At 42.6% G+C, this 15,391-nt stretch overlaps 2 protein-coding genes across 2 annotated transcripts in view; both read left to right on the top strand.

Moving 5' to 3' along the window:
- Positions 1–15,391, top strand: part of AGBL4 (ATP/GTP binding protein-like 4) — a 2,461,121-nt gene that overhangs the window by 1,963,497 nt on the left and 482,233 nt on the right. The gene's annotated exons all lie outside the window — the stretch shown is intronic.
- The window catches only part of BEND5 (BEN domain containing 5), a 69,510-nt gene that overhangs the window by 11,309 nt on the left and 42,810 nt on the right, over positions 1–15,391 (top strand). Inside the window, exon 2 of the mRNA XM_006839742.1 lies at positions 13,196–13,329. Within this exon, the coding sequence (XP_006839805.1) occupies positions 13,196–13,329 (134 nt within the window). The remainder of the gene's footprint in view (positions 1–13,195; positions 13,330–15,391) is intronic.

Raw genomic sequence — 15,391 nt, 5'->3', positions numbered from 1 at the left:
CTCATGAGGAATCTGTACCTGGACCAAGAAGCAGTTGTTTGAATAGAACATGGGAACACTGAATGGTTTAAAAATTTTAAATGTGTGCGACAAGCTAGTAGTCTTTCACCATACATATTCAACCTGTATGCTGAGCAGATAATCTGAAAAGCTGGGATATTTGAAGAAAAACCTGGCATCAGTATTGAAGACTCATTAACAACATGCGATATGCAGATGATACAACCATGCTTGCTGAAAGTGAAGAGGACTTAAAACATTTACTTATGAAGATCAAAGAGCACAGCCTTCTGTATGGATTGCATCTCAATGTAAAGAAAACAAAAATCCTCACCACTGAACCAATAAACAACATTCTTATCAGTGGAGAAAAGATTGAAGTTGTCAAGGACTTACTTCATTCTTCTTGGATCAACTATCAACACTCACAGAAGCAGCAGTCAAGAAATCAAACAGCATGTTGCATTAGGCAAATCTGCTGCATAAGACCTTTTTAAAGTGGAGAAGAACAAAGATGTCAGCTTGAGGACTAAGGTGCTCCTGAACCAAGCCATGGTATTTTCAGTAGCTTTATATGCATAAAAAAGCTGGACAGTGAATAAGGATTACCATAGAAGAATTGATGCTTTTGACTTACGGTGTTGGAGGAGAATATTGAAAGTGCCATGGGCTGCCAAAAGAACCAATAGCTCCGTTTTGGAAGAAGTGCAGCCAGAGTGCTCCTTGGAGGCCAAGATGACCAAACTTCGTCTTTCATACTTCAGACATATTGTCAGGAGGGACTAGTCACTGGAGAAGGATATCATGTTTGGTAAGATGGAGGGTCAGAGAAAAAGAGGAAGACCCCCGAAGAGATGGATTGTCCAAGTGGCAGCATCGATGGACTCAAGCATGGCAACAGTAGTGAGGTTAGCCCAGGATTGGGCGGGGTTTCATTCTGCTGTACATAAGTTCGCTATGGGGCCGTACCAACTCGATGGCACCTAACAACAACAACCTTTTTCTCTGAACTAGTTGATAAGACATAGACTAGGACTGATACTTACATAAGCTAAAAAAGCAAAGATTTCAGTAGTTTTTGGTACCTACCTTTGCTTAATGGAGGAAAGTCAGACTTGTTCTGTGGGGTACATAAAGTAGAACTAGCCCCAGAGAATAGAGTTCAAGGAGTTGGGCATCATCATCATCATCAAGTATCATCCAGTTGGTTCCCACTCATAGCAACCCTATATAGGGCTTCCTAGAAGTGGCTGATAGGTTTGAACCACCAGCCTTGTAGCTAACAGACCAGCGCTTGTCCTACAGTGCCACACCAGGAATCCAGGGCTTAGTTATCACACTATAGTAACAGCAGGCCGAGTTGATGACCAGTGGACATTACTTCCTGTCACTGGAGGTAACAAGCAGGTTAGGGGTATTCTATCGAATCATGCACCATGGCAGAGTTTGTTAAGTGACATTGTGTTGCTTTTTTGTTGTTGTTGTAAAGTGCCACCAAGTCAGTTCTGACTCACAGCCACCCTGTATAGGGTTTCCAAGGAGCAGCTGGTGGGTTTGAACTGCCAATCTTGTTTGCAATCCAGTGCTGATCCATCCTGTAGTGCCACACCAGGAATCCATGTCACTTCTTTAAGTATTCACAAAGAAATGTTAGAAAGCAGAAAGAGTGTGATTTTAAATCTCACTTTCTGGACTTATAGTCTATGTGACCTTGAGTGATTGCGTCACTTCCCTTGAGCTCCAGGTTTCTCATCTGTAATGTAGAGGTAGTAACCACCCACCTGCCCTCTGTCATTTTCTGTTGTTGCTATTGTTAAGTGCCATTTAATAGATTCTGAGTCATAGCGACCTTGTGTAGGGAGGGTTTCTGAAGACCAACTGATGGGTTTGAACTGCCAACCTTGTGGTTCAGAGTCCAGTGCCAATCCTATAGGGCCACACCAGTAGTCTATGTTAGTTAGTCTGTATTATTTAGCAATGTGTAACCACGGCACACAACAACAACAACAATATATATATATATAAAAGTATTTGGAACCTAGTTGTTGCTGTTAATCAGTGTCGTTGAGTCAGTTCTGACTGACAGTGACCCTGTATAGGGTTGTTGTTGTTGTCAGGTGCCATCGAGTCGGAACCGACTCATAGCGACCCCATGCACAGCAGAACGAAACAATGTCTGATCCTGGGCCAACCTCACTACCGCTGCCACACTTGAGTCCATCAATGATGCCACCTGGCTGATCCATCTCGTTAGGGGTCTTCCTCTTTTTCTCTGACCCTCCACCTTACCCAGCATGACATCCTTCTCCAACGATTGTTTCCTCCGGACAATGTGTCCAAAGTAGGAGAGACGAAGCTTAGCCATCCTGGCCTCCAAGGAGCACTCTGGCTGCACTTCTTCCAAAACAGATCTATTGGTTCTTTTGGCAGTCCATGGCACTTTCCGTATTTTCCTCCAACACCACAACTCAAAGCCATCAAGTCTTCTACGATCTTCCTTATTCACTGTCCAGCTTTCGCATCCATATGAGGCTATTGAAAATACCATGGCCTGGGTCAGGCGCACCTTAGTCCTCAAGCTGACATCTCTGCTCTTCAACACTTTAAAAAGTTCCTGTGCAGCAGATTTGCCCAGTGCAATACATCGTCTGATCTCTTGACTGCTGCTTCCGCGAGTGTTGATATAGGGTAGCCACATTTTAAGAACATCAGTGGTTTAGTTGTGAGAGAGCAGTGTGCTTAGTTCTGGACCCACCCTTTGTGGAGAGGAATGATTTAGAAAACAAGCTCATGTGAGGAGCAGACAAATTTAAAAATTTACTTGTGTGTGTTTTAAATCCTCCTGGGCCTTGGCCCTACCATGAAAGATTTACATTCTCCTCCATGTTTTGCCCCTTTGGATTTTGTGCTCAGGTCATTTAGTACCCTGAAAACAACCAGGTGAAGCACACAAGGGAGGCTAGACACATGATCCAGCTGAATGAGGTTCTTGGTTTGCTCTGTGCCCCAGCCCTGTGTCAGGCCCAGCAAGGAGCTGGGAGCCAGAGAAAGGAAACCTCCAGAAATCTGGTTAGCAATCCCCTCTGTCTGTCTCCTTGAATGGCTCATTTGGATATTTCCTCATACTTGTCCACTTGGAGAAATCATTGAGATCATCTGCTCTTAGCCTCCACTATACAGATGTGGAGAGACCTGGGAAGTCCTGATAGCTGCCAGAGATCACCCAGCTGGAAGCACCTGTGGAGATTTCTAGTAGAGGCCTCTTGTTTTACAGAGAAAAAACATAAACAAGACCTAGAGAGAGGAAGTGGTCATGCAGCAGAGTTGGGAATTAGTGACAAGCCAGAACTAGCATCAGTGTCCCTTGATTTCCTTCTGCTATAGCACAGTAGGACACTTTTTATTGTCTCGGCTAGATACAGTTCTTGAAAGTTGAGAATTTGGGATTTTATAAAAACAAACACTGAGAGCCCAGTGATGTCCTTTCAGTGACATGTCTGTTTTTTTATGCAAAGGAAAAACTCTCCAAGGGTTATATACAATGTAAAGCTCTAAACTATGGGATGAAGCACTGGACCACAGGATGGTTTAAACTGCAAGGTCAGTGGTTCAAATTCACCAGCTGTTCCTCAGAAACCCTATACAAGATCATTATGGGTTGGAATTCACAAGACAGCACTTAACAACAACAATAGATATTTACTTTAAAGACAATGCATTGCAACTTTAGCCATTTAGAGTTTCATCTAGCTAATAAAACCACACCAAATTAAACTCTCTGATTTTGGATTGCTTTTAATTTCTGGCCTGATTATATGTAAAATAGGGGTTAAGAGGGCACTTTTCCCATTTTAACTGTACAGAAGGCTAAAAACTGGGCTGATAACCTCAAAGTAGGCCATTCAAACCCACCAGCTGCTCTGAGGGGAAATGATGGAGCTGTCTGTTCTCAAAAATAGTCTTAGAAACTGTAAGGAGTAGTTTTACTCTGTCCTAAAGAACTCTGGTACTGTAGTGGTTACGAATCGGGCTGCAAACTGCAAGGTCAGCAGTTTGAAACTACCAACAGTTCTGTGGGAGAAAGAGGAGGCTTTCTGCTCTCGTAAAGACTTACAGCCTCAGAGACCCTGTACAGGGTCGCTATGGGTCACAACCGACTCCATGGCACAAAACAACAGCAACAACATAGAGTCTCTGTGAATTGGAATCTACTCAGTGACAGTTTTGGTATAAAGGCTTCAAGGCTTCTTCACTTTTGAAGAAAGACTTGCATCCAGCTTCCTTACCAGGCCTCTATTACATTTTTCAGTGCCAAATTTCATGGGATATGTTTCCCTCTCAGATTAATAACAAATCCTACTTTCTTTTATATTTTTGAAGAGCAGCTTGAAGCATAATTTTATTTTAAAAACTTATTTATGGCTTGGAATAGGGCTTCTTTAGGGGGAGCTTCAGAGTCTGGGGGCCTTGATAAACTCTCCAGTTCCGGAGTTTGGCATCAAGACATATTTGTATAGTGTTTAGTTCACTTTGGGAATTTATTGCCTCGTTCTCTTAGGGTATGGTCAGGGCTTGGGAGAAAGGCGGGCACTTTGGAAGGTATCTCAACATGTTCTGCTATTTTGTGTGTGTTTCTTAGTTCATTGTAACGACAGTGGTATTCAGTCAAAAAAAGGTAAGGCAACTTGGTAACTTTTTTCATGTCCCTGTAGGAAATCAGGTGGTAGGAGCAGGACATGAATGTCAAAAGGACCCAATTTGAAATTCTGCCTCTGCTGTTTCATAGCTTTGTGATTCAGGCAAGCTGTCCTGTTCTTTGAGCCTCCATTTCTGCTTCAATGGAATTATTGTGGAAATTAAATACAGTGGCATTTGTCAAGAATTTGTCACAGGGCCTGGCATATGTTGTTGTTTCTAAGTGCCGCTGAGTCGATTCCAACCCATAGCGACCCTGTATAAGGTTTTCAAGGAGCAGCTGGTGAGCTTGAACCACCGATCTTGCAGTTCAAATGGCCCTGGCATATAGTAGTTACTTAATATTTGCTGAATGAATGAAAACAATTAGCTGACATCGTAGTAGCTGGAAGGGAGGAGATAGTTGATGCTCAGACAATTGATGGTTTTCCTTACTCTGAAGACAACAAAGTCAGTGAAGACTGGCTCTTCAGAGGATACACATTGATTTCTGTTTATACTATACTGATTATTTGGCCTCACACTTGGAACAATTGCAAAGGCAGGCAGATCTTCAAAAACTTTCTTCCTTCCCAGTCAGCTCCTACTTTCCTCTGTGATTCTTTGGGATTCAAAGCCAGAAGCATATTCCTCATGCTACATATAGTGTTTGCTGTCGTAGATGATCCACACCACCATTCACTTTCATTAATGTGACCTGTCAGGAGTTATAGCTTCATGTCACCCTATGTTCAGTCTCTCCCTCAAATCTCATCCATCTTGCTTTCCACTGCCCCATTAATCTTTCTAAAACATCTCTTTCATCATGTCTCAATCTGTGTCAGACACCTGCAGTGGTCTTCACTGCCATGGGATAAAAGCCAAACACAGAACCTTCCAGTGTAACCTAGCATACACTATATATTAGACATCCTTACAGTTCAAACTCACCAGCCACTCACTGGAAACCTTGTACAGGCTCGCTATGAGCTGGAACTGACTTGATGGCACTTGACAACAACGTGACAAGAAAGGCACTCTACTTGTACTTTATATGTATAACCTCTTTGGAAAACAAATTATTATCCCACTATGCAGAAAATGAAACAGAATTCAGATGGGTTAAGTGGCTTGTCCATAATCCCTCAGTAAATATGTGGCAGAGCCAGAATTCAAAACTAGCACCACTTGACTCAAAAGACTGGGCTGTCTTTGTTAGATACTTGGGCTTCCTTCCCTCTCCCAACCATTCTTCAATTTTTTACTTTTTGTGATGACACTAAGTGTATGATAATTCTCTTCTGTGAATGAGACATGAATTTGAGACACCATCTTCAACTCAAGATTACGGTTAGGAAGCACCTGCCCAAGGTGGGCCAGCATACCTCAGGAATTCAAGCCTTGAATTGTAAGGGATCTTGATTTATGCTGGGTTGTAAAAAGTGTGAAAGACAAGAACCATTTAATGCAATTCTCTTCTAAGAACAGGGCTCAGTTACTGCTCACTGTCTACAAATAAGGATGAATAGAGGTTTAAGGTCCTCCTGAGCACTCTCCTGGAAAGCATGAATCCAGAAGGAGCCTGTGTAGCATTATGATGGCGCCAGCAGCTGGCTAGCTCTTATAGACGCTTCAGAAGTCCCATGGACAAGAGTCAGTTCAGGGGGCCTGGGATTTGAAATGTCATTTGTTTATGACCTTTTCCAGAATTCCTGTAAGTCTAGCACTTCCAGTACTGCCTAGCCTACCTTTTCAGTGAATCTATTCAAGCCCTGAGGACTGGCTACCACCTATTTCTATGTTGTGCCTGGCTGTGGTCACTGCTTTTGGGGGGCATCTTGAGGACAGAAATGCCTGGCAGGAAAGCAGGAGTCAATTGGTCTTCTCTTTGGGTTTCAAACTGAGGGATTTGGATGTCCTTATCTATGGTAGTGGTATCCTGGTGTAGCACTGTGGGCTAATGCATCAGACTGCAAAGTCATTTGAACTGCAAGTTCACTGGTTCAAGCTCACCAGCTGCTCCTTGGAAACCTCATACAGGGTTCCTATGGGTCGAAACCAACTTGATGGCACTTAATAACAACATCTATGGTAATGGTGATACTGGTATGCTATGGAGTCTGTCCTGACTCATTGAGACCCTGCATAGGGTTTCCGAGATGGTAAATCTTTACGGGAGCAGAAAACCTCATCTTTCTCCTGCTGAATGGCTAGTAGTTTCAAACTGCTCACCTTGAGGTTAGCAGCCTGACTCTAAACCACTATGCTACCAGAGTTCCTTGTCCTTATCTATTTGTTGTTAAGTGCCATTGAGTTGATTCTGACCCATAGCGACCCTGTATAGGGTTTCCAAGGAGCGGCTGGTGAGCTTGAACCACCGACCTTGCAATTCAAATGACTTTGCAGTCTGACGCTTCAATGTACAGCACCACACCAGGACTCTATCTTTATCTATAGACGTCAGTTATTCATTCACCATTTATTCTGGCTCCACTGGCACGGTGCTGTAGGATAGGCACTGGGCTGCTGACTTCAAGGTTGGCAATTCAAACCCACCAGCCACTCCTCAGAACCCATATATACTAGCAGCGTAGTGGTTACTAATTGGGCTGCTAACCTCAGGAACGGGAGTTCGAAACTACCAGCTGTTCCGCTGGAGAAAGATGAGGCTTTCTGCTCCCGTAAAGATTTACAGCCTCAGAAACCCTGTACAGGGTCGCTATGAGTAGGGATGACTCCACGGCACATAACCTCTAAGAGTTGGAACTGACTTGAAAGCTCTTAACAATAATACCAACCATATTTCAAGTATATGTTTAGAGGGGATAGAACATGCACTTGGGAGGCAGACACGTAGAGCTAGATAAAATTCTGGCTCTGCCCCTTTCCATCTGAGTGACTTTAGGTAAGGGAGTTTACTTCTTTGATCTTTTGTGGGGAAAAAAGTGTGGCCAGCTGCAGGATTGTTAAGATGTGCATTGGTATTTGTAAGAGTCTTATAGTGGTATCTTACGTTTAGTAGATATTCCATAGAAGTGGTAGTCAGTTATTTATTAAATTAAAATGAAATTCAAATAACGTAAAATTCACCCCTTGTACAATTCACAACTTTTTAGTATATTCACAGTATGCCCCCAGCCTCACTTTCTGATTCCAGAAAATTTTCATCACCCACCCAAACAGAAATCTCTGTTACTTATTAACAATCACTTCCCTCTTGTCCCCAAGCTCCTGGCTGTTACCAGTCTACTTTCTGTCTGTATGGATTTGATATTCTGGATAGTTTATCGAAATGAAATCATACAATATATGCCCTTTTGTGTCTGACTTCTTCTGCTTAGCATAATGTTTTCAAGGGTCATCCAAGTTGGAGCATGTATCATTACTTCATTCTTTTTTACTGAATAATATTTTTTGCTGAATAATATTCTATTATGTGGATTTACCATATTTTATTTATCCTGGGATGGCACTGTAGGGTAAGCACTGGACTGCTAACCACAAGGTCGGTAGTCCAAACCCACCAGATGCTCCTTGGAAACCCTGAACAAGGTTGCTGTAAGTCGGAATGGACTCGATGGCACTTAGTAATAACAACAACAACATTTACCCATTTAGCAGTTGAGATAATATTTATATATATAGCTATAAGATTGTATTTAGGTTGTATCCACATTTGGGCAGTTTAAATAATGTTAGCATGAACTTTCAAGTACACGTTTTTGTGGAGACACCTGTTTTTGTTTCCCTTGGGCATAATATCCAGAAGCGGAAATACTGGTCATATGATAATTCCATGTTTTAACTTTTTGAGGAACCCCCCCAGACTGTTTTCTACAGCAGGCACACTACTTTTACATGTCGACCAGTAATGTCTAGGGGCTCCAATTTTTCTACATCCTCTCCAACACTTGCTATTATTAATGATTTTTTTATTGCCATCTTGTTGTTGTGTTCTGACTCACAAGGACCGTGATAAGGTTTCCGAGGAGTGGCTGGTGGGTTTAAACTACCAACCTTGTGGTTAGCAATCCAGTGCTTATCGTACAGTGCCATACCAGGCCTCCCAGTGGGTGTGAAATGGGTACCCATTGTGGATTTGATTTGTGTTCCCTTAATGATAGAATCATTTTAGGTACTTATTGGGGGGTTCTATTTTTGTTATTCTTTCATTAAACATTTTTCTTTGATGAGTTCCTTTTGTATAGTCAGGTCTATGATCAGGGCCCTGACCTGAGATTGCTCACACTCTAGTAGGGAAGCAGATCAGTGTACCCGAGGAAGATAATAGAGGACAATGTGTAATAAGAACTTGGAGGAGGAAGGAGGAGATGAATAGAGACCAAACAGATAAGGAAGGAGAAGAGGCATTCCAGTTAGACAGGAGAGTGTGGAGCCATAGATGTAGCTGGTGGGAGTTAGGCTTTCACACCTCAAGGAGGAAAGCCTTCAGCAGGCCCCAGGCCACAGGTAATAGCTGCTGAGCTTTGTCATCCACCATATATTTATCTTCACAGGGTTCTGTTACATTCAAGGCACATTTATTTACTCAGCTGATTTGATCCCTACTTGAGGTAGATCTTATATCTATCTCCATTTCTACAGAAAGACAAAAATCACACATACAGATATAGCTGCTTCTCATACCTCAGTACTGGACTTAGAATCCAGGGTATCTGAGTCCACATCCTTCCCCCATCTGCAGGCTAAACCTGAGCTTTTCTTAACTTGGGATTCAAGGCCACTTATTTTGTAACCCCAACCAGCTTAACTCACATCTCACCTCTCCTGTCTATAAATGAGGCATTCTCATATAAATGTTTTCCCAACCTTCTTTTGGCTTCCGTGCTTTCCTTCTCTTGTGTGGTCCAGACTCTCATCATCCTTAATAACTATCATTTATTGACTGTCCAAGTACTGTTGACTGTTCTCAATGTCTTCACATCGAGTATTGACAGTGTTCATAATACCCTGGTAATGTGAGTAGGATTTTTTTTTTTTTTTTTTTTTACTTCAGGTTACAGAAGAGGAAGCAGGCTCAGAGACATTATCACAAAGCTCAAATACTACCTACTGTCATAGTTACATTGACAACAAAAGTTATCTCCCTTGCTCCTGAAATTCTACCAAACCAAAATCCACTGCCACCAAGTCAATTTGGATGCATAGTGACCCTATATGGTTGACTATATAGTTTCTGAGACTATAAATCTTCATTGGGAGCAGACAGCGTCTCCTATTTCTTGTGGAGCAGCTGGTGGGTTTGAACCACCTACCTTGCATTTAACAGCCAAAAGTGTAACCCACAGTACAATCAGGGCTCCTGAACTTCTACAACTTTATTTATCCCTTATTTCAAATTTAAATTATTAAGATCTTAGGCTATCTTTTCTTGGATTTTTATTTTGGATGTTTATCAGTCTATATCACCAGAGCAAGCCTAGCTCCTGCAGAGTGTAGATTCTTGATTAAGTGCTATGCTATAATACGGGAGGAGGAGTTTGGGGGGTTTATACTGTTACTGTTCATGGTACAACACTAACATCTGTGACCTGGAACAATGGTGAGCTCCTTGGGGAGAAGGCCGTGTCTGGCCTTACCCCCTCTGTATCCCTAAATCTGATAGTTGTGCTCAGACAGATGAACTTAGTAACTAACCCTTTAGGATTTCAGTTTCCTCATCTGTATTTTTGAAAGGTGAGTCTAAATGATAGCCCCTCTTGACACCAGTTCTACGCCAGCAGGATTCTGAGCCACAGTTTTGGCTCTGGCAGAACATAGATTCTCATTTCCAGTTTGGTGGCTCCATCTCAAGCCTTTGCCCTTGAACTTGCCAGACCCCAGGCTTTACCCCTAAACATCAGAAATTCTATTGTCACCTTCTTGCCCCTATATCTCTTCTGCCTCTCTGTCTCATTCTTTCTCTTTTCACACTTGCATCCTTGTACACACACACACACACACACACACACACACACACACTATTTGAGGATAACTTTATTTGGAGTACTTTCCTTCAGTTTTGCTTTTTAGCAGCTTCTTGGCTTAGGAAGGGTTAACTAGGATTTGTTGGAGAGAAGCTGCGCTCTTTTACAATCCTGAAAGCCCTGATGTTGTCCATGCCTAAGCCTCTGAATTCTTTTATAGGCACAAAGAGAACAAGAACAGGTCATTCTCATGAAAACAGAACCTGCAGCATCCTCCCCTGGTCAGTGCGAAAGGCCATTTTCATCTTTGATCAGGAAAGGATTGTTAACAAAGATCAACTCTTTCTTCCCTGGGAAGTTCCTTTACACACCACATCTTGCTTAAGTCATCTCTTTTGTTTTTAAATTATGTCTTTATTGACCTTATGATTAATGGAATAAAATGAATCAGACAGAGCATGTTGATAGCCCCCACTCATGTCACATTCATCAAGTACCTTGTGAGAGCTAGGCCCTGTGCAATGAGTTGTGTGAATTATTGATCTCATCCCCACAACTCCTGTGACAAAGGAGGGACTGAGGATCAGAGAGGCTGAGCCCCTTGCCCACTCCTCCTCCCCCTGTCGTGGAAGAGCTGCCAAGTTTCCACTTGGTGTTCCTGTTGTGTTCTGATTCACAGTGACCCTGTACAGGGCTTCTGAGAAGAGCTGGTGGAGTTGAACTGCTGACCTTGTGGTTAGCATGGTTTGCAGACCAGTGCTTATCTTATCCTATAGTGCCATAATAGTTCTCTGTAATACCAGAGTGCTGTCTCTGACTAGGCAGGGCTCCATTTTAAATATCATATGAGAAGATTTGGTATTTTGACTATATTCTGGAGTAGGTATGCCTGTATAAGCTTCCCCCCACTGTTTTTCTAACAAATTGCAAGAGAAGTCTGGTCAGGGGTAGGGAGGTGGGAGTGTAAGAGCATGTTTAGCACATGCTCACGTGCACACACTCACAAAGAACCTTGGAGACTAGATTTAACCATCTATCTGGCCATGTTATACATCCACTGTTGAGTAACATTCTAGAAAGTGCATTTAGCATATAGCAGTCAAAAAGTTTGAGGAGACTGGCTAGCTGACTGGCGGTGTGCCATCCTGTCAGTTCTGACTCATAGTGACCCTGTATAGGGTTTCTGAGTCTGTAAATCTTTACAGAAACAGAAAGCCTCCCCTTTCTCCCGCAGAGCACCTGGTGGACTTGAACTGCTGACCTTGTGGTTAGCAGCCCAACACGTAACCCACTATGCCATCAGAACTCCTTTGAGGATAACAGCAATTTCCAAAGTCTAGTTAAAGCCCAAAAAACAAAACCCCAGAGCACCAGGTGGGGGGCTTCAAAAAGTTCAGGAAGACTTCTACATAATTCCATTTTTCCATGAACTTTTTGAAGCCCCCTTGTATTTTACCAAAGGGGCCAATTCCAGGGCAAGTTCAGATTTCTAGCTTTGGAGCCATTCTGTTTCAATTTTTACTTTTGACAGCTCCAATGAGAGACAGATCTCAGATGCAGAGTTTGAAATTTTTTAGGGAAGAAAAAAAATGTTTTTGTTGTTTTCAGTTGTCTGAAGTTGAGTTTAAAGAATGAGAAAGTGTGGAGCAAAAATATATTTTTTATGCTTCTTTAGTACTCATAAGTACTAGACAGGTTACCAGAGGACTGACTGTTTTCTGCTCCTGGCTCTTCCTCATGCTCACCCTTTGGGAAGATGCCTTTCACCCTCTGGGTTTGAGTTCCCTATTCTCTAAAAGAAGAGCATTAGACCACTTGGTCCAAGACCCCTCAAATTCTGTCACTGCATGTTTTGATACCAACAAAAAGGCACGGTGGCTCTGTAGGATAAGCACAGGACTGCTAACCACAAAGTCAGTGATTTGAACCCGCTAGTCACCCCAAGGGAGGAAGATGAGGTTTTCTGGTCTAGAAAAAGATTTAACGCCTTGGAAACCCTATACAGGGTCCCTTTGAGTCAGAACTAACTTGCCGGCAATTAACAACAACAACAATGTTGTTGATTACCCTTGTTACATTGGCCTTATCTCAGTCTGTCCTGTGTCTGGGCTCTGGGACAGTCTCTGCCTTTCCAGTTCAGGCCTTCACTCTATAAGACTATCATCCCTTTCACGCCTGTTGGTACCTGAGCTGGCAGAAACCCACTAGATTTTCCTGGAAGACACGTGTCTGAGAATAATCTCCGTTGTTGAGGAATGTGCCAGTTTGGAACAGATAGCAATCTAAATGCCATTCCAATTCCAAGATTCTAGAATTCCTTAAAAGGCCACTCTTTAAAGATGTACTTAGAAAAAGCCCTAAACAAATCCCTGGAATGCCTTTTTAATACATTTGTAGGACCATGCTTTTAGGAAACACCCTTGATCACAGAGATTTTATGTAGTCTTCTGCATGTAGGATCCCTGATAGGCCTGACTTTGGTTTGTGCTTCCTTTTTAACTGGTCTGGCGTAAATCATTCTCTAGCATTTCAGGTTATGGGCATTTTGAGCATTCTGACTCATAATGAGCCTTGTTTTTTGATATGCATTTTAGAAGACAAATCTGACCTTGAAAACAGTGTGATGCAGAAGAAAATAAAAATCCCCAAACTTTCTCTCAATCACGAAGAAGAAGATGGGGAAATTAAAGATTATGGGGAGGAAGATTTACAGCTTAGACACATCAAGGTAACAAAACCTTTGCTGTTTTTGGAAGTGTGTGGGAGTATTTTCAGATTTTTTCACAGTTTAAGAATTCTAGTTTGGCCTCTTCTCCCCATATAAATGTCCCCTGCTATCAAAGATGGTATTTTTTTCAAGGTAGGATAGGCCCAGGCCAGCTTATTGCGCTTTTGCCTTGCTGACCAGCTGACCAGGGAGCCCTGGCTCATACTGTGCCACCAAGCACAATCCTGTTAGCACAGTCTGCTGAGTGTTGTCACTGCTGGGGGTTTTACTCGAGCCCACAGTTCTGGAACATTCCAGGAACGTTAACCAGCTGTTCTTGCGCAGCCGTAAAGAACCAGACAGCTAGGGCAGACTCATTGGGAAATGAGATGACTCAGGTGCACAGAACAAGGTTATAGGACCCTCGGTTGTGAGAAAACTTTTGGATAAAGTTGCATTTCCTTTCCTGTAGACCCCAGTTGAGCTCCATGCCAGCCTTCACTTTATAAACCTGCTAAAAATCTTGTTTAGCAAATAAGATTTTTTTTCCCCCTTTGCAATAGGGTACCCCATTGGAAAAGAAAGGGAAGAAGGGTATCTTTTGCATTGGTCATGGTCTGATTTTTGACATCAGGCCAAAGACATTCTTGAGACATTGTTCCAAAGATGCAGTTGAGTTCAGTTATTGCCTTGTGTGGGTCCCTGGAGTCATGGAAATTAGCAAGATGTGGTCCTTGCCCTTTGGGTCTCATAGTCAATGATGAAGTAAGTGGTGGTGATAGTAATGAAGTGAAGACATGCATTATGTCTTCATAATGTGATTGTTATCTAACATTGTAAGGTTGACTTTAAAAAAAAATCTTTGTTGTGTTGACTTCAACTCATGGTGACCACCAATGGCAGAATAGAATTGTGCTCCATAGAGATTTTAATGGCTGATGTTTTGGAAGTAGATTGCCAAGATGCTCTTCCCAGGTGCCTCTGGGTGGACTCAAATTACCAGCCTTTCAGTTACCATTAACTGTTTAACCATTGATGGTGGTGGTTATGTGCCTTGGAGTTGGTTCTGACTCATAGTGACCCTGCATAGGGTTTCTGAGACTGTAAATCTTCACAGGTGCAAAAAGCCTCATCTTTCTCCCTCAGAATGGCTTGTAGTTTTGAACTGCTGACCTTGAGGTTAGCAGCCTGACTGGTAACCACTACGCTACCAGAGTCCCTTTGTTTAGCCATTAGCACCACTCAGTGTCATCTAGGAACCCTGGTGTGGTACTGTAGGATAAGCACAGAGCTGCTAAGCACAAGATTAGTATTCAAACCCACCAAGCCACTCCTTGGAACCCCTACAGGGTCAACAGGAAGTGTCACACTCCTTGGAAATCCTATACAGGGTCAACAAGAAAGAGTACTTTTTTTCCAGGGGATGAAACAACATTGAGCTTTGTCATATCACTCAACCTCAATGTCGGTTTAAACCTTTTTTTTCCCCCTCAAATTTCTAGAAACCTGGTGAATGGCTAAGACAGACCTGATATGACACAGTTAAAGTTGTCCAGAATCTTATTTCCTCAGTTGTCTGTACTTGCCTCAGTGGCCCTAATCAGGAGAGACCCTAACCCTCCCTGGCCTGAGTACAGAGTTCAGCTGGTGCCATAACTCCTGCAGCCTCTTACTAGTTGCTTTGTTACCTTCAGCTAGAATTTTCTCAGAGGGTTGAACCCTCAACCCCCAGGTTGTTGTTGTTGTTAAGTGCCGTCTAGTTGATTTCAACTCATAGCAACCCTGTATAGGGTTTCCAAGGAGCAACTGACTGGTGAGCTTGAACCACAGACCTTACAGTCCACCCTCAGGTAGTCCTTCTGAGTAACTACCGTCTCTCTGTATGCACTGTCTTCATGGACTTGCTGAAATTGGGCCAGATCTCAGGCAGATGGTGGCACATACGAGGAAAAGAACCTTGTGCCAAATCAAATGTTGGGCTCCAAATTCTAGTTTTAGCTTTGTCCGTAATTCACCATGTGACCCTGAATATAGTCTTTCCTCTCTCTGAGCATTGTTTTCTCATGTATAAAATGAGGGCTTT

This window comes from Chrysochloris asiatica, unplaced genomic scaffold (genome assembly GCF_000296735.1).
Source record: "Chrysochloris asiatica unplaced genomic scaffold, ChrAsi1.0 scaffold00026, whole genome shotgun sequence".
Taxonomy (NCBI): domain Eukaryota; kingdom Metazoa; phylum Chordata; class Mammalia; order Afrosoricida; family Chrysochloridae; genus Chrysochloris; species Chrysochloris asiatica.
Note: the sequence above shows the minus strand (reverse complement) of the source record. Positions and strands in the feature narration are given on the sequence as shown.